Below are 20,516 nucleotides of genomic sequence, written 5' to 3' on the forward strand. Positions count from 1 at the left end.
ATGTATTGTGAGATTAGCAGGTCAATGTAAGAAATTTGAAATTTGCATGTATATGTAAGATCGGGTCAATCTTGACCAATGAAGCTGGGGGGGTGGCAATTGTATTGTGAGAGATTAGCATATTCTTAGGTTTTTTCGGTAAAGTCACGTAGGTAAAAAATTAAAATAAATAAAAGGAAAATAAAACAAAATAAAAATAAAAATCACGACGTTTCGGAGGCAACACAAGCCCCCGTCTTCAGGTGGAACCGCCACAGCCACGACAGCTGTATCAAGTAAATGAGAGATCACAAGAGACACCACCCCGTATATATAATGGTTGAGGGGGGAAGGGCCAGGAACGGCACACCTCTTATTAATATGGTAAGGTGAGGCTCAAGACCAAGAATAGACTGCATAACAAAAGACAGAGCCTTTGTCATGGAGAGACGCGGCCTGCAACCAACGCCCAGCCCACGTAACAAAAGTGTGAAATAAGAGAAAGAAAAGCAAAACTAAAACTGGCAAAACAAACTGACTGTCTATCAGTAACCTGCAATAGTTGTCTGTCAAATAAGATGGTCCAAATAAGTGTAGTTAAATCCTTTTTGCATGGTTAATCACATCTTTCCAATGATTACTCAGTTTGTAACCCTCATCACGGTTGAAATTATGTCTGTGTTTGTATATTTGTATGGCTTCGTGTACAAACCTTTGATGGTAGCCAAGAGGTTTGCAGAGCACCTTGGTCTCGGAAAAGACAATTTCATGAGAGCCCAGAGTTGTAGCAATGATCGGCAACGGCCGAAGAATCAGTTCTGCCGTGTTTCAGATCTGACTTGTGCTCGCGGACACAATCAGAAACATGACGTTTCGTTTCTCCAATGTAGCAATCACCACAACTGCAACTCAGTTTGTAGACTCCGGGATACTGTAAGTCAGGAATGACATCCTTCACAGATGGAATCAGATCACGGATTTTATGCACTGTACTGAATCAGACTTGGATCTTATGTTTGTTTAGAATTTTGGAGATCTTTTTGGTCACGCCTGCTATGTATGGTAACGTGATAGTTTTGGTCGGAGTTTCATGTGGCTGTTTCTGTATGGTGGGAGAGACAGCTTGGCGTATGGTGCGGTCAGAGTATCCGTTCATCCTGAGGGCCCGATGTACGTGTCTTAATTCACCGGCCAGGTGGTCTTGGTCAGAAATGCCATGGGCTCTGTGGTATAGCGTTTTGATGAGAGAATTCTTTTGAGATGGGTGGTGGTGGGAATCCGGTTTCAAGTAGGAATCTGTGTGGGTGGCTTTCCTGTACACAGAATGTCCCAAGGATCCATCAGGTCTCCACTCAAACAGAATATCCAAGAATGGTAGTTTACCATCTTTCTCCACTTCCATGGTGAATCTGATGGATGGGTGTCTGGAATTGATGTGGTCCAAGAAGTGGTTCAATGCTGGGAGGCCATGTGGCCAGATGACGAAAGTGTCATCCACATACCTCTTCCACAGGGAAGGACGCAGGGTGGATGTCTGGATGGCGTCTGATTCAAACTTTTCCATGAACATGTTGGCTATCACTGGTGACAAGGGGGAGCCCATAGGGGTACCCTCATTCTGTTTGTAGAAGGTGCCATTCCAGGTAAAATAGGTGTTGGTGAGGCAATGCCTAACCAGCACAGGTACATCAGAATTCAATTGTTGTATGAATCTTTATCCATGATGACTGTGGCATTGCCCTTGTCTGCCGAGAGGATGACTATATCATCTCTCTTTTTTAGGTCCGCGAGTTCAGAACGTTCGTTTTTGCTGATGTTACTAGTGGGTTTCTTAGCATTCTTAAGAATAGTAGCAATTTCAGCTCTTGCTACATCCGCATGGATGTGTCCTATGCCTCTGAGGGCTACATCAATCTGAGAAATCACATCCTCTACTGGTATATATTTAGGGGTGACGGCGAAATTTAGTCCTTTGGCCAGTACCGTTTTTAGATTGTCAGAAATTGGGATGTTACTCTGATTAATCACGGTCTTGTTAACATCCAGCTTTGTGATGTGTGGCTCTGGTTTCTTCTTAGATAGGAGGTTGAATTTAGAAATCAGGTTAGCTTTGCATTTGGCTGACATTAAGTCAGCAAAAGCAGAAGTCATGTTATCAACGTGGTTCCAATCGGAAGGTGACATTTTTTGTGTTAACATTAAATGTGTTTGTAAGATAAAGATTCATGCAACAATAAAATCCTGGACCTACTTAATGATGGGAGTCACTCCAAAATTAAAAACGATCCCACTAAAAGCCTAACGACAAAAACCAACAGCATCATCACGAGTTCGACTTCCCTAATCGAACCAAGTAAACGTCCCTCTCTATAACCATCGGCGGCAAGACCTCTCAGCCTCTATGTCTTCCCAAGATCCATAAAGAAGGCACCCCGCTACGACCCATCGTGTCGACGATAAACTCTCCTACCTACAAACTAGCCCGGTTTCTATCAGATACTCTGCTTCCCTTCACAGGCAAGACCTCTTCGGCAGTACTCAACTCAACCCAATTAGTCTCTATGGTTAAGGACATGGTACTATCTCCTGATGACATCCTCGTCAGTTTTGATGTAGTATCTCTGTTTACCAAAGTCCCAGTACCGGACACCCTAACAATAATTGAGGACTTAGTCCAACATGTATTGAATTCTGATGTACCTGTGCTGGTTAGGCATTGCCTCACCAACACCTATTTTACCTGGAATGGCACCTTCTACAAACAGAATGAGGTTACCCCTATGGGCTCCCCCTTGTCACCAGTGATAGCCAACATGTTCATGGAAAAGTTTGAATCAGACGCCATCCAGACATCCACCCTGCGTCCTTCCCTGTGGAAGAGGTATGTGGATGACACTTTCGTCATCTGGCCACATGGCCTCCCAGCATTGAACCACTTCTTGGACCACATCAATTCCAGACACCCATCCATCAGATTCACCATGGAAGTGGAGAAAGATGGTAAACTACCATTCTTGGATATTCTGTTTGAGAGGAGACCTGACGGATCCTTGGGACATTCTGTGTACAGGAAAGCTACCCAAACAGATTCCTACTTGAAACCGGATTCCCACCACCACCCATCTCAAAAGAATTCTCTCATCAAAACGCTATACCACAGAGCCCATGGCATTTCTGACCAACACCACCTGGCCGGTGAATTAAGACACGTACATCGGGCCCTCAGGATGAACGGATACTCTGACCGCACCATACGCCAAGCTGTCTCTCCCACCATACAGAAACAGCCACATGAAACTCCGACCAAAACTATCACGTTACCATACATAGCAGGCGTGACCAAAAAGATCTCCAAAATTCTAAACAAACATAAGATCCAAGTCCGATTCAGTACAGTGCATAAAATCCGTGATCGGATTCCATCTGTGAAGGATGTCATTCCTGACTTACAGTATCCTGGAGTCTACAAACTGAGTTGCAGTTGTGGTGATTGCTACATTGGAGAAACGAAACGTCATGTTCCTGATCGTGTCCGCGAACACAAGTCAGATCTGAAACACGGCAGAACTGATTCTTCGGCCGTTGCCGATCGATGCTACAACTCTGGGCTCTCATGAAATTGTCTTTTCCGAGACCAAGGTGCTCTGCAAACCTCCTGGCTACCATCAAAGGTTTGTACACGAAGCCATACAAATATACAAACACAGACATAATTTCAACCGTGATGAGGGTTACAAACTGAGTAATCATTGGAAAGATGTGATTAACCATGCAAAAATGATTTAACTACACTTATTTGGACCATCTTATTTGACAGACAACTATTGCAGGTTACTGATAGACAGCCAGTTTGTTTTGCCAGTTTTAGTTTTGCTTTTATTTCTCTTATTTCACTTTTGTTATGTGGGCTGGGCGTTGGTTGCAGGCCGCGCCTCTCCATGACAAAGGCTCGGTCTTTTGTTATGCAGTCTATTCTTGGTCTTGAGCCTCACCTTACCATATTAATAACAGGTGTGCCGTTCCTGGCCCTTCCCCCCTCAACCATTATATATACGGGGTGGTGTCTCTTGTGATCTCTCATTTACTTGATACAGCTGTCGTGGCTGTGGCGGTTCCACCTGAAGATGGGGGCTTGTGTTGCCTCCGAAACGTCGTGATTTTTATTTTGTTTTGTTTTATTTTACTTTTATTAATTTACATTTTTTACCTACGTGACTTTACCGAAAAAACCTAAGAATATGAATCCTTGCAGTCACGAAAAGCTTCAAATCTAGAATTAAGAGATTAGCATGTCAATGTAAGAATTTTGCTTGTAAATGTAAGCTCGGAGAGAACTCAGAAAGAGGAAAAGGATGGCAAGCCGCCATTTACTAACACAGCTAAGGGTGGCTGTGTTCGTGAATGTAACTCAGAGAGTCGAAAATAACTGCTCACATAGGCAGGTAGGAAGGGAACAACACAGCCAGTTATGACCTAAGCTGGTTAATAACATCCTTTCAATGATTGCTCAGTTTGTACCCATCTTCTCGGTTGAAAATGTGTCTGTGTTTCTATATCTGGATGGCTTCATGAACGAATCTTTGCTGATAGCCAGTGGGTTTGCAGAGTACCTTCGTCTTGGTAAAATTAATTTCGTGTGTGCCCACAGCGTTAAAACAATGATCAGCCACGGCCGAGGTATTGGTCCTACGGTGTTTCAGATCTGCCTTATGTCCACGAACACGGTCCGAGATATGTCGCTTAGTTTCCCCAATGTAACTGCTGTCGCAGACACAGCTTAGTTTGTAGACACCGGGGTATTGCATGTCAGGGATCACATCCTTCACAGATGGGATCAAATCACGAATTGTTTGTACTGTGTAGAATCGTACCTGGATCTTGTGTTTGCTCATGATCTTGGAAATAGTTTTGGTTACCCCTGCTATGTATGGATTGTAAAGGGAGGTTCATGTGCTTACTAGGCCTATGACTGCAATGCAGTTAACAGTATCCATGGTTATACAAACAGCAAGGCTCCACTAACACAATGGTCATTTCAGTGCAGAGATTGTATCGCTTCGACTACAGCAATCCTGGGACGGTGGCATGACCCAGAAGTAGATGTTGCTGCTCGTTGTATGTATGTATGTATGCTGAACTACTTTTACACCATATGTAGCCAACCATGTTCATCTCTCGTTTACATCCTTGAGCCGGTTAAGGGTAACTCCGCATTGCTATGGTGGGGCCGAGTCTATCCATAGGACAGTCAATGTAAACTTCGCCACAAGGCGATACCTATTTTTATTTTTTAACGCCGGACAAACGATGAGTCAAGTCAGCCTCCGACTAGTTGAACTCGCAAGCCCCCCGATCACAAGCCACTCGCTCCACCGCTGGAGCCACCGCGTTGCGCGGAGGCAAGAAAGCAGGGCGGCGTGCTTGATTTACAGTGGCACTGAAGGGACCAGACTACGACGCTCGCCGAGATCGTGCTCAATTTGCGGCAAAAAAAAAAAACCCTGTCCCGTCAACACGCACGTCGCCGTTTGACGTCGACGGCACAGAAGCTTAGAGCCGACCGGGAGAGGAACGCCATGGCGCGCCGCCCCCCACCCCACCCCGCACGCTTTGCCCCGGTCTGCACCTCCGTAATGATGGCGTTGATGCCACGTAGCCTCTCGCGTTCCTCCCGGCACTCGGTGAGTGTGAAGTCGGGAGTCAGGGACACGGTGCAGCCGGCGCGGCACAACAGCACGCGGCAGCTCCCAACGTTGCCGGCCGTTAGCGTGAGACGCCCGCCGCCTCCGTTGCCGGCTTCAGGGAGATCCCTGCGGAGGTGGCACAGCACCGCCGAGGCGCCCAGCTTCTGCCCCGCCGTGCCGAGCTTCCTGGAGGGACACGGCCGTGGAACGCGTTCGCCCGGCGAATGGCGAAAAGTTAAGGAAGGCGACCACACAACGCGGTTCTGGAAAAAGTGCAGGGAAATGGCAGTCGTGCACAGCTGGTAGACCAGACAGTACAAAGCAGCTCACGCATGGGCTCCTTCTGCTTCTTATGAAGTGATTTAATATACAGCTCCAATACAAGTGAAATTTCAAGGGAAAACAATAAAGACAAGTTCTACGGAAAAAGCGAATTGCTTCTGCCCCAGAAAAGGGAAGTTATGTGACTTATTTATACTCTACCCTCTCCATTATATTTTCATCAGCAGCCTTGGCTTTGTCAATGACCGTCCCCCAAAGAAGTAATAGCAAATTGTACGGCTGCTCAAATGAGAAGCGTGTAGTAAAACAGATTAAATCCATTCAACCAGCAAACAGCCCATAAAGACACTTTCTTTCACGGGAAAAATTTAGAACATTTTGTTTCCCAAAATAAAAACAGATGCGTCGTCTGGGGAAAAGAACCATCCGCAGTATTAAAAGAGAATGGCAAAAAAATGTGCAAAAAGTTGTTCTTGCCAACATTGAATACGGTGCTAAATTGAATCCTCACACTGTTGTGTTTCTCCTGTGCAAAACGAGCAGGTAAGCAACACGCGTGTTGCTACATCATGTTAAGATAGCAAGAGCGATTATTTCAAGACATTGTTCCGATTCAAAGCCATCAATTTTCACTTCAATAGAAAAAAACACACTAAAAGCGAGGCTATGCAGCTCAATGTCCAATGGCCGAGCAATATCAAAGCAATATCTCAAAACCCCACAACTCTCATCTGTGTGAGTGTCCAGCGAGGTGCAGTGTCTCTCCCTCTCACACGTGTGAGTGTCCAGTCAGTGCAGTGTGTGTCTCTCATACTTGTAAGTGTCCAGTCAGGTGCAGTGTGTGTGTCTCATACTTGTGAGTGTCCAGTCAGGTGCAGTGTGCGTCTCTCTCACACTTGTGAGTGTCCAGTCAGTGCAGTGTGTGTCTCTCACACGATGGAGTGTCCAATCAGTGGAGAGTGTGTGTCTCCCTCTCATACTTGTGAGTCCCCAGGAAGGTGTAGAGCATGTGGTCCTCGCTGGACGACGCGGGAGCTCGCTGCATCTCCTCGCTCAGCACGTCCCCCATGGTGCACTGCAGCAGCCGCGGCACCTCCACGTTGCGCTCCCCGTCGAAGACCCCGTAGAGGGCCTCTCGAGCGTCCTCGCCGAACGCGCCCGACGCCAGCGACGACACGCACAGCCTGGGTCCCACATGCAAAGGCGGCGATGAGCGCTCAGCTCGCTCGCGAACATCACCGCTGCTTGAGCAGAGGTCGCATCTCATCGTTATTGCTTAGCGATGTTAAATTGAACGATGTCAAAAAGGAGGCAGTTCTGTCTCACGTTTGCAAAATAAAAATACGCAAAAGATGATTGGTACAGTAGCAAACACACGTGGTGCATCTGCCAGTCATCTCAGTCGGTTAACCCGTAACACCTGGGTCTGTCCCATGACCTCCTACAAGTGAGGCTTCCGACACTTCACGTGGCTTCAAAGTGCACCTAGCTTGTCACAAGCTCTGCGGTGACTTCACCGCCACTTAGTGCATGTTGATGTATAAATGTGTGAGTGTTTACGTGTGTGTGAATGACATTTGATTGTAAAACATCGTCTACTCAGCAGATATACGCTTGGCATCGGTTATCTCCGCTGTGGGAAGTGAATGATAGCGTTGTGCACGGCCGGCTTTAGTTTGCTGCAGAAAAATATGCCAATCCCACAAAGCCAAAGGCAACGCATAACCAACACACGTGGACACATTGTGCATACACCTGTGTGCAAGCACAGTGAATGTGATGGAGATTGTTCTATAAACAAAAAATGTCAGAAAATGAGGCAATTGAGATAATGCCAAACCCCGCGAGGTTGTGGCTGCTAATGTTACGATGAAGACCATGAGCATCTCACTTTTTCCTTTGCCCTAAAGTCTCGGCGCAGCCGTGGCTCCAAATTGGTGACTCTGCCGCATCTCCGGGCGGCAAGGTCGGACGGGGATCGATCTTCAGGCAGGTGATGTGGCTGAGGGAAAAACAATGCAACATCGGCATGAGCAACGGAAGGATTCATCCACGGCACCGCCTTGCCCGTCCAGTGAGACGCGGCCACGCAAGCGATCCACAAAGCGTCCGGAGCACACGTACAATACCTACAGCGTCCAACGCATTAATGGACTTTTAATTACCAGGCAAAAATCAATGCTCAATTGAATTAGCAGAAGATACACAGAGGCTTTTATTTAGCCTTGTCAAGCAGTTTGAGTGTTAAGTGATCATACAAAACAGGCTAAGGCAACATTAACCAAACGCAGTTCTGAATCATGGGCGACAACCTGGGATTTTTTGTAATTTAAATTAGGTTCATATCAAAATGGCAACATACATTTTCAATGTACTATTCAGGAATAAAACTCACCCTGTGAGTAGCTGATATTTTTTCACATCAAGGTCTAACAGAGCAACCTGACCTTGGATCCACAATGATCTTATTCAATTTCTCCAGACAATGTTAAAAGCTTGGAATTAATTATAAGAGGTGAGCAACCTCAGTGCTATTTAATGGGCATTAGTCACCCAATAGGCTAAGCAGCACAAGTGTTTTCCATGAGATTCAATATATGTTCACGAGATTACAGCACAAAATGAGCTCTTCTTCCTAATCTGCTAACTCGTAAAGCCCGTCTCAAACCTGTACCGCAAGATAGGGATTTTCTGCAGTGTCAGCGGCTAATGTGTCTACCAGCAAGAGGTCACATGTTGTGACGGAGAAATGCGCAAGACAAGAGTCTATTTTAAGTCAACGAGCAATGATGGACTTACAATTGCAGTATGCTGTCCGGATGCATGTTAATCTACCTGGTGTACCCATTAAAGTGTTTTTCAAGCGGATTATTATTGTTAACACTGATGCCTTACAGCAAGAAGGACCTGATTTCGATTCTTAACTCGCGCGCCTTTCTGGTGTGGTGTAGAGTTTGTAAGTTCCCCCCTGTTCTGAGTGGGTTTCCTCCAGATTCTCCGATTTCCTCCCATAACTACAATCACACTACGTAACCGGTATGTGTGTACACATGTTGAACTTATTTCGAACTGTACGTTGCCAACCGTTTTAATCGGAGGTGCGGGGAAAAGACAACCCAACTAAACACAAAAGCAGTTCTAAAAGAAGTTCTTTTTAACCTAGATTTTTTTCAATCTATCGGCCAAACATCCCAATGCTCAAAGATTACATGCAAATTATTCAATCGGGATCACACACACAACAGCAGCAGCGTCGCCACCTCCTGCAAAAAGCCTGGCAGGAACCTCCTAAAAGCAAAAAAAGGAGAGCGATGAGACTCAGCGAGGCTCTCATGGGTAAACGAGCGTGACCATCGTAGGGGCGCCGTGGGGGTCCAAGCAGCGCACCTGAGCATGTCGAGCGCGGCGAGGTCGAGCGCCAGCCGAGGGTTGCCCATGAGGTCGAGCTCCTGCAGCTTGGGGGGCAGGCTCTCGGGCAGCGGCACCTCTGTCAGCTCATTGCAGCTGAGATCCACGAGCTGCGCTCGCACAAACCCCCCCCCCCGTGTAGCCTTAATAACTGACCGTTGGGGGGCAAGTGCTGGTTAGCGAGTACCTATGAAGGCCGGCACGGCACATAAGGGGGAGCACGGTGGCCAGCACCATGCCTGGCCGCCTTTGTCTCCTCGGTGGGCGATGTTTACACACCGCACCAGATACTCATTTGAGGCTGAGTCGACCTAGGGGAGGCCCAGCACCGATTCAGATAATCGTCACTGGCGTTAGCCGTAATCGAGAAATTAACTCGGGTTGCTGGGTTTGTAGCACTTTCCCACGAGCTGCTCTCACGCGGACAACATGCGTGGCGGCACATCACACGCTCCGCCTGAAACTGGACCGACGAGACGCTATGTAAATCGGTCGGGAGCGGTATCCTCGAGTCTGGCGAGTGAGAGCAATGCCTGAGAGCAGGCGGTGGCAGACTGCCAGGGTGGATTGTGGAGGTCGTGTGTCGACTGCGCACATGCTGTTGTCATTAACAGGATTGCGGTTCACTGCTCATCTGAGCATTGAGGCATTTCTCTGAGAATTAATGCATAGCTCAGTGGGCCTTACCTGGTAGAATAAAAATTGTTTAATCGTTTCTATATTTTCCTGTTTACAACCCGAAGCCAGTGCTCGAAATTTCACATTCCTGAGGCCGAGAGGTGAGGGAAGGGGCAAATGTCCGTTGGACAACCACCGGTGACAAGGCGGTACTTATTTTTCTCCGCACTGGCAGAGCGGGTACCTTTATTTCGGGCAACTGAAAGACCTCCGGGAAGACATTGATGGCGTTGGAGTGAGCACAGAGCGTGTGCAGCCTCTTGCAGCCAAGGATGGTGGTGGGCACTGTGCGCAGGCGGTTCCCGCTCAGGTTCAGCTCCTCCAGCTCCGTCAGCTTGGCCAGTTTACTGCAACAATAACGCACCACAGCGCAACGATGATGACGACGACGGAGGCTCAAAGTCACCGCTATCCTCGTCGCGTCCTTAACACAGCTGCAGGGGCCTACCAAGCCTAAAGGCCTAAAAACGTCCAGTGCCCAGCACCACCACAGTCAGTATGCACTGCTGTAGTGAAAGCAGGTACCACCACAATCAGTATGCACTGCTATAGTCATAGCAGGATACCACCACAGTCAGTATGCACTGCTGTAGTTAAAGCAGGTACCACCAAAGTCGGTATGCGCTGCTGTAGTCATAGCAGGTACCACCACAATCAGTATGCACTGCTGGAGTCATAGCAGGATACCACCACAATCAGTATGCACTGCTGTAGTCATTGCAGGATACCACCACAATCAGTATGCACTGCTGTAGTCATTGCAGAATACCACCACAATCAGTATGCACTGCTGTCGTTAAAGCAAGTACCACCACAGTCAGTATGCACTGCTGTAGTGAAAGCAGGTACCACCAAAGTCGGTATGCACTGCTGTAGTTAAAGCAGGTACCACCAGAGTCGGTATGCACTGCTGTAGTGATAGCAGGTACCACCACAGTCGGTATGCACTGCTGTAGTGATAGTAGATACTGCTATTGAGTTGGGAGATACTGCTATATAGAGTTAGTAGATACTAAAACAGTCAGTATCTACCACTACAGTCAGTAAATACTGCTACGGTCAATAGCTACTAGAGTCAGTAGATACTACTATAAAGTCAATAAATACTACTTACTCTGTTGTATGTAGGGTGTATAGGTATATATACCTACGCGGGGGTAAAGATATTTTTTGAGGCGGGGGGGGGGGGTCGACAATTTTCGGAAACCTTCAATATCAACTATTTACCCGGCGCAACGGGCTTTCACAATACCTTAGTATCTGTGTATGTATATGTAAGGTTAAGATAAGTTTTGAAATATTTTTTTCGCCCGGGCAACATCGGGTACGTCCCGCTAGTCTTCTTTTTTCTAACCTATAAAAGTCATTCTTTGTCTGTCTGTGTGTGGCCGAAACTTACGAAGGATTTGGCTCGCAAACCGTGGGGTTTATGTTTTTAAAAAGTAGCCTGGTAGCACGCCATAAGCCCCGTGGCTGAGCCAGCGCTATTCCGATTTCACGTACGTCACCTTTAAAGTAGATTAATTAGCGATTTAGTGCTGTTTTTGTTTTTTTTTATTAGCTAGCGCGTGTTCGACCCTACCAACTGACACGCGTTCGGTGGGGTGGAGGGGGGAATTATCTTTCGTGTGGACACTGCACAAGGTAACACACACAGATTTACAGCTCCCTCAAACATTTATGACCATGACTGTTTACTCATTACAAATTGCCTTTCAAAGCTTTCATTTAATGACAGGGATTATGCAATGTTTTACCCTAGGTAACACGCTTTTTCTCCCCGGCTACCACTATCTTTGCTTTAGCGACCACGTCTTTATGTGAGGCCATCACACTTATGCACACGTTTTCTCTTTGAAAATAGGTACATTTCTAAATATCACTGTCCTGCTCACAAAAAACAGGTTTGAGGGGAATAGCCTTTTTCTGTACTTTTGAATCACAACCAGCCACGTAATATCACTTGCTGCGCAGGGACAAACCAATAAATATACTCATTGCTATTACGTCTTCATTCTATCATATTTACACTTGCCCCCTAAGTACGGGGGTTGAGCAGTGACGTTATGTCAATTACGCTTAATTGGTGTGCATCTGCTCATAGTTACAGGTAGGTTAGGGTCATTTTGTATTAGTTGATTTTCATTTATTTGCCGCTCTTGTGGCAAGAGTTTGCACCAAACTGGCGGAACACCCTCGCGGTCGCTCCTAATTACTTATTATACACGCTTGCATTTCCCCTCTCCCTTGCTTCTTTCGCTAAAGTCACGTACATATAAAACTATTATTAACAAACTTATTAATCTATATAAAATTTAGGTGTGCGTGTGTACGTCCATGTGTGCGTGTGAGTTCATTTATGTGTGCGTTGTGTCTGTGCGAGTCTGTGCATGTGTGCGTTAATGTGTGCGAGTCAATGTGTGTGTGTGACAGTCGCTGTGTTTGTTTGTGTACGTCCGTGTGTGTGCGGTATGTGTTTAAGTCCATGTGTGTGTGTCAGTCGATGTGTGTGTGTAAGTCCGTGTGTGTGTGTTAGTGGGGAGCGATAGTGTAGCGGTTAGCGCGCTGCACTATGAACCTGGCAACCCGGATTCGTTTCCTGTTTACGGCCAACACCAGTGACGATTATCTGAACCGGCCCTGGGCCTCCCCCTAGGTCGACTCAGCCTCCAATGAGTACCTGGTGCGGTGTGTATACATGGCCACTAGGAAGACAAAGGCGGTTGGGCGTGGCACTGGCCACCCACCCCCTCGTGTACCGTTCTGGCCTTCATAGGTGCTCGCTAACAAAACTTGCCCCTACAGTCTGTTAAGGCTATATGGGGGATCTTTGTTTGTTTGTGTGTTAGTCCATGTGTGTGTGTAATGTAGTAACTCGGCGGGAGACGACTTCACGGGTAGCACACTCTTTATTTCACCAACTTCGTTTCACAGGTGACTAACACCCACTGTAGTATCTCGGGTGACTAACACCCACTTGGTTACTCGGGTGACTAACACCCACTTGGTTACTCGGGTGACTAACATCCACTTAGTTACTCGGGTGACTAACACCCACTCAGCTACTCGGGTGACTAACACCCACTGAGCTGCCCGGGTGACCAACACCCACTTAGCTACTCGGGTGACTAACACCCACTGAGCTACTCGGGTGACCAACACCCACTTAGCTACTCGGGTGACTAACACCCACTGAGCTACTCGGGTGACCAACACCCACTTAGCTACTCGGGTGACTAACACCCACTGAGCTACTCGGGTGACTAACACCCACTGAGCTACTCGAACACGGGCTCTTACGCCCCGTAGCCTCTCGGAACACACCCAGGCGGGGTGTTCCTCTCGACTCTGGGTCCCACAGTCCCGACCCACATGGGCGTCGGACCACGGGTCCCACAGTCTCGCCTCCGAGCCACACAGGGCCCCGGTCCCAACAAGGACAGCGGGACTAGGGGTCTCAGGGCACTACCTCTTCCCTCCGTCTTCGATCTTCAACTGGTTAACAACCCCGAGTGCTCTCGCGCGTCACCCTTTATACACTCCCTGCGGACGTCGCTGAGAGCACTCATCCCATTTGACCAATCACCGGGCGCTGGCTACGATCCTGTTTTCCCAGTGTCAGCGCGCCTCACCACTCACGCCGCGCCGCCCCGTGATCTCTCCCTCCCGGCGCGCGCGTCCACACCACGCCCCCAACGCGTGCCCAACCCCGCACCCCGTGCCCCGTGCCGCCCCGTGATCCATCACTGTCGGCGCACGTCAACACCACCACTACATCACCCCCTACCACATAGCTCGCAGCCGACCTGGCTGCTATAAAAATATACAACACCCCCTCCCATGTGTGCCCCGTAACACAACAACAACATAACAACATAACACAACACGAACACCGCCATCCGCAAAAACCAGCAATGCCACCACAACAACAGAACAATATTTACAATCCGGCGAGTGACAACAATAAATGTGTATGCAAAAAAATATATATATTTTTTTTCTTTCTTCTGACTCGTGCAGCGTCCCATTCTTCCCGAGCGTCCCTTGAACGGGACATTACCCCGGCAGAGGGGGAACACGGCGGTGAGCCCGGGTTTAAAAATTGTATTAAAAAAATTTTTTTTCCTTCTCATGAAAAGTGTTGTGTCCTAGCCCGAGTCCGCCTTGCCGGTCCGTCGTACGGCACCAGACGCGGTTGACCGTCCGGTGGTGCCGGCAGTTCAGGAAGGCACGGGCCAGGCATCAGGGATCCGCGCGTGCCGCGGGGTTCCGGTTCCCGACGGTCAACCGCCGTCAGGCCCGAGACACCTGGGGGTGGGTCAGGTGGAGACACGTGAGGATCAGCCTGCGACACATCCCTCCCCGAGTCGACGGTCACATCACACGCTCGGTCGTTACGGCACAAAACGGGGTCACGCGGTGCCGCGTAGGGTTTCAGTCGGGAGGGGTGCACGTACCAACGGCGTTTTTCCCATTTAATCTGTATACTCTGGGGTCGTGCAACCCGCACAATTTCCACCGGTCCCCTCCATGGTCTCAACAATTTGGGGGATGTAGCCAACGGTGCATGTGGACAATGCAGCCAGGCCTTATCGCCTGGTTTCCAATCGTGCGTATGCAACCTCCGTCCATGCAATCTCTCGTTCGCGATCTGCCGAGCCTGCGAATTCAATCTCGCAGCCTCTCGCGCTTCAGCCAATTTGGCGATATTAAACTTGATGTGGTCTGCCAATTTAGATTTTGCACGTGGCTGGGAAATCCCCAGTTGGACGTCCATGGCCGGATCGGCCCCCCGCCCATACATAAGAAAAAATGGGGAAAACCCCGTCGCCGCATGAGGGGCCATTCGATAGGCCGCGAGCACCCCCGGTACCTGTAAGTCCCAATCAACCTGATCGTCGCAGACCTGTTGGCACAGCATAGACGTAATCGTCCTGTTCAGACGTTCAACCATTCCGTCAGTCTGCGGGTGGTACGGGGAGGTACGCACTTTCTTTGTACCCAACAGGTCGCACACCTCGCGCAACAAAACGCTCGAAAAATTCTTCCCTTGGTCCGTCAGCAAGCGTTCAGGGGCGCCCTTGTCCAAAACATAACCTTGGACAAAGGCGTCCGCCACTGCCGCAGCCGACTGGTTGGCGAGTGGCCATGCCATGGGCCAGCGGGTGAAATACTCTACGCCAACCAGTAGGAACTTATTTCCCCTAGGTGTAGCGGGAAAGGGCCCCAAGATGTCTAACGCAACCAATTCGTTTGTGCGCGAAACCTGAATGGATTGCAGCGGTGGGTTAGCCGCTACTGGTGGCGGCTTCCTTTGAGCGCACCTCACACATCCCTTAAGAATGTTCGCCACGTCGTTGCCCATCCCCGGCCAATAATAGTCTCGCTGGATTAGGACGAGCGTTTTGTGAAACCCCAAATGCATGAGTCGCTCATGAGCAGCCAGAACGAGCCTACCCCGCATAGCAAATGGCACAACGAGCGCGTGACGCCGGGACATGTTGTCCCACTTCATCAAGAGGCCCTGTCTGCACACCCAGGAACCGACCCGCGCTTCCCCCCCCTCGGGAACGTCAACCTTCCGACGTAGCGTGAGTAGGGAGCTGTCGGCCATTTGGAGACGGCCCCACTCGATGAGAGGCAACGCTAACAGCGAGTCCCTCCCCGTGGGAGCGTCGACCCCCGTAGTATCAGTGGCCGTGAGCACAACTTCCGCGGGGACGGCGACAGGGGGTTTACACCGCGCCGATCCCAGCAGACATTCGCATTCCGTGCGCGGCGGCAACCGCGACAAGGCATCCGCGTTCGAGTGGCGCAATCCCTTGCGGTAAATCGTCGTGAATTGGTAGTCCTGAAGGACCTCCAACCAACGGGACAATTGGCCGGATGGCTGCGCCACCCGCATAGCGTACTGGAGAGCCGCATGGTCCGTACGAACCGTAAAATGACGGCCGTAAAGATACGGCCTGAATTGCTGTATAAAAAACACAATCGCCAGCAATTCACGACGTGTCACACAGTAGCGTTGTTCGGCAGGGGACAGAACCCTGCTACCGTAGGCGACCACCCGTTCAACCCCCCCGACCACCTGTGAGAGCACTCCCCCGATACCCGTGTTACTGGCATCCGTGTCGAGTAAAAACGGTTGCGTGAAATCGGGGTAACACAAGGGGGGAGCCTGCACCAAGGCGTCACGAAGGGAGCAGAACGCAGCCTCCTCTTCCGGCCCCCAGTGAAACCGCACACCTTTAGCCGTCAAAGCGTGCAGGGGCCTGGCTATGGTGGCAAACTGCTTGACAAAACGCCGGTAATAGGAGGCGAATCCTATGAAGCTGCGGACTTGAGTGACCGAGGTTGGCGTTGGCCATGAGCTGACGCATTGCGTCTTAGCAGGGTCTGTCGAGATCCCTGAACGACTAACGATATGGCCCAAGTACCTGACCGATTCCCGAAGCAGAAAACATTTAGCCGGTTTAAATTTAAGCTTAGCGGAACGCATCCTGAGGAACACCGCTCTCAGTCGCTGGAGGTGCTCCTCAAAAGTCCGGCTGAAAACGATGATATCATCGAGGTAAATCAAACAGGTGTCCCATTGGAGGCCTGACAAAACCAATTCCATGAGCCTCTGGAACGTGGCGGGAGCGGAATGTAAGCCCATGGGCAATCGGTTGAATTCAAATAGGCCTCCCGGTGTCCGGAAAGCGGTTTTTGGTTTCGACTCGTCATCGAGGGGCAATTGCCAAAATCCCGAAAGCAGATCGAGCGTCGAAAAAAACTGTGCTCCCGCCAAGGCATCCAGCGACTCATCCATCCTGGGGAGCGGATACGCATCGGCCATAGAGATTTTGTTTAGGCGGCGGAAATCGACACAGAACCGCAAGGACCCGTCCTGTTTTTTAACTAGGACGATAGGAGCACCCCACGGACTGGAAGAGGGCGAAATTATGTCGGCCGCCAACATGTCATTAACCGCCGACTGCACATGCTCCTTCTCGGCTGGGCTGATCCGGAAGGGATTCTGTCGAATAGGAGCCGCGTCCCCCGTAGCTATGTGGTGGCACAACAGGTCTGTGCAGCCAATATCGTACTTGTGACTGCTAAACACGTCAGCAAACTCGAGTAGCAAGCCCCTCAATGCTCCCAACTGCACACTGGACAGGTTACTAGACCCGGCACACAACGAGTCCACCCACTCTGTCCCCTCCTTACTTTGAGGATGCGTCTCGGCACTCAATCCCGCGTGAGCAACGAGCTGTTCCTCGACGGGTAGCGGCGCGGCATGAGCCAGCACCGTTCCCTGTGTAATTACGGCCGGCCGCGACCCCGTATTCAGGACCATAACGAACGGCTCACTGTCCCCCCTCACCATGGTCTGAGCTACCGCCAAGTCGAGGCCCCCTTTTGCTCTGTTAGACGGCCCCAACAAAACTCCCTGTGCCCCCGCATCCACCCCGAGGGGTTTTCTCAACCGAAGGGGTACCAACATTTGCGATCCCGGGGGCACCCGTACAGTCTGAGTTGCCAGCGCCTGCACCGTCGCACAAACCGTGCGTATTTTAGTAGGGCTCGTCAAAAACGCAACCCGCCGTCCCGATGGAAGCTCAATGCAGGCTTGATCTATGAGAATTTTGATGGGCATTTTAGACAGAAAGTCCATACCTAGCAAACAAGGAACGGCCAGCGATGATGATACAAAAATAGGACCCGCCAATTTGATATCGCCAATACAAATAGTCGCCCGAATCTGGCCGATGATTCCCAGGGATCCCCCGTTCGCCGCGTAAAATGGTACGTCCACCGGCAGAAGGGGTCGACATTGGACGGGAAGAATGTTATAAATAAGGTCCGAAATGATAGTGGCCGACGCACCCGTGTCCACAAGCACCCGGACCTCAATCCCGTCAATAAACCCTGTTACCACGGACGACCCGGCCGACGCAGCCACCATCCTGTGGGCCAATTCGGACCATTCGACTGCTTCCGGGCCGTGTACGAACCCCCCTCGCCGAACCGAACCCCCGGTACCCTTATGCGGTCCCCGCACCGCCAAGCGGCGACCCAAACATGCCGTGTATGGGGACCGAGCGCGTGAGGTGCCGCGACTTGCCGGGTTTAGTTGTGATGACTTGTGGCCCCGGTCGTCGTCCGAACGTGGTCCCGTGGCGCGCTGACGCGGAGCCCGGCACCCGGCTGCGACGTGACCCCGAAGGCCGCAGTTGTAGCAGACGACGAGGGACGTCATAGGTTTCGGTTGCTCCAGCTTGCGGGATGAACGTGTAGGCGAACGACCTCCCGTTCTCCACTCCCCCGGTCTCGATACAGTGAAGGCCTCCTCCCGAGCCGCAGCAGGCTGAGGCTCGGCGACCGTGGCAGCCACTGCCCCGTTCCCCGCCGATGCGCAGATGACCGTTGGCTTGCGCTTGAGGACCTCGTATGCGTGAATACTCGTGGCAATCCCCAGGGAGCAGATGTCCATCTCGTCCGCCACATTGATGGGGACTCCCAAGCCGTGAGCCAATGCCAACAGCTGCTCCGTCACCATGGCGTCCTTCCCCTCCTTGTCCATGCGGGGAAAAGCTGCGTCCGCCAGGGCGAGCAGCGCCGTGCGATAGGCGAGCGTTGTTTCTCCAACCACCTTTCGCCGATCGTAGAACTGGTGGCGACAGGTCGAGGGCGGCCCGAACACTTTAGCCATTAGGTGTAGCGCGGCCTGGAGCGGTGAGCGGGACGACCTAGGGGCCGATGTGAAGGCCGCAAGCGCGTCGTCGTCGAGCATCGCCGGCAGCGCGCGCAGGGCAGTGGTGTCGGACCACCCCGACATTTCTTGATGTGCGAGGAACCTTCGTTGGAAGGCTCCCCAGTCGCCCCCGTCTGCCTTGAACGCCGACAGCGCGGGCAATCGTTGCTGGAGGACCCGGTCGTCGTCGTTGTCGAAACGATTTTCCCGCGCGCCGCTGTGGTTGTAGAAAATGTCGGCTCCGTCTGCAGGCGCATAATGGAGGGCTCCGGCGCGCGCCGATGACGCGGGCCGCTCCGAGTGGAGCTCTCCGCCCACGTGGTGTCAGCGCTTCCCGCCAATTAATGGCGGACCCTCAAAAACGGCGCCAACTTCAAAACTTTTGGCGCGAAGCGCCTTCTGGCGGGATCCCTCCAGCCGCGCCGCCTCCTCCAACCCCGCAGCCGTCCCTCCGCCCGCTGGAACGGAGATCTCCGCCAAAACAGCAGCGGCGGCGAGCAGCAACTCCGCCAGGCGGGAGTGTGCGTCCTGCAGGCTGGTGTCGGAGGCGAGCGGAGCGTCGGCCATCGCCGCGAAGTGCTGCATCGGCGGCAACTCCTCGTCCACTCCTCCCGAGGTTGGTGTCTCCGGTACGCCGTCGTCTTCCCGATCTCGCTCGTGGGTACGGGTTGTCTTCCTAGTATCCATTCTTCTTGAAGACAGGTTTACTTCTGACGCCAGTTGTAATGTAGTAACTCGGCGGGAGACGACTTCACGGGTAGCACACTCTTTATTTCACCAACTTCGTTTCACAGGTGACTAACACCCACTGTAGTATCTCGGGTGACTAACACCCACTTGGTTACTCGGGTGACTAACACCCACTTGGTTACTCGGGTGACTAACACCCACTTAGTTACTCGGGTGACTAACACCCACTCAGCTACTCGGGTGACTAACACCCACTGAGCTGCCCGGGTGACCAACACCCACTTAGCTACTCGGGTGACTAACACCCACTGAGCTACTCGGGTGACCAACACCCACTTAGCTACTCGGGTGACTAACACCCACTGAGCTACTCGGGTGACCAACACCCACTTAGCTACTCGGGTGACTAACACCCACTTAGCTACTCGGGTGACTAACACCCACTGAGCTACTCGAACACGGGCTCTTACGCCCCGTAGCCTCTCGGAACACACCCAGCCGGGGTGTTCCTCTCGACTCTGGGTCCCACAGTCCCGACCCACATGGGCGTCGGACCACGGGTCCCACAGTCTCGCCTCCGAGCCACACAGGGCCCCGGTCCCAACAAGGACAGCGGGACTAGGGGTCTCAGGGCACTACCTCTTCCCTCCGTCTTCGATCTTCAACTGGTTAACAACCCCGAGTACTCTCGCGCGTCACCCTTTATACACTCCCTGCGGACGTAGCTGAGAGCACTCATCCCATTTGACCAATCACCGGGCGCTGGCTACGATCCTGTTTTCCCACAGTGTCAGCGCGCCTCACCACTCACGCCGCGCCGCCCCGTGATCTCTCCCTCCCGGCGCGCGCGTCCACACCACGCCCCCAACGCGTGCCCAACCCCGCACCCCGTGCCCCGTGCCGCCCCGTGATCCATCACTGTCGGCGCACGTCAACACCACCACTACATGTGCGTAGTTCCATGTGCGTGTGAGTCTATGTATGAGTGTGTGTAAGTCGATGTGTGTCTTTTTCGCTGGGGCAACGCCGGGTACTTCCTGCTAGTATAATAATAAAAT

General features: G+C 51.2%; 1 protein-coding gene across 1 annotated transcript in view; it reads right to left on the bottom strand.

The window, feature by feature from the left end:
- Positions 1-20,516, bottom strand: part of LOC144723394 (PH domain leucine-rich repeat-containing protein phosphatase 2-like) — a 90,881-nt gene that overhangs the window by 12,053 nt on the left and 58,312 nt on the right. Inside the window, 5 exon segments of the mRNA XM_078602132.1 lie at positions 5,606-5,849; positions 6,926-7,129; positions 7,837-7,947; positions 9,333-9,463; positions 10,216-10,378. Coding sequence (XP_078458258.1) covers positions 5,606-5,849; positions 6,926-7,129; positions 7,837-7,947; positions 9,333-9,463; positions 10,216-10,378 — 853 coding nt within the window.

This window comes from Lampetra planeri, chromosome 17, assembly GCF_965212315.1.
Source record: "Lampetra planeri chromosome 17, kcLamPlan1.2.h2, whole genome shotgun sequence".
NCBI lineage: Eukaryota > Metazoa > Chordata > Hyperoartia > Petromyzontiformes > Petromyzontidae > Lampetra > Lampetra planeri.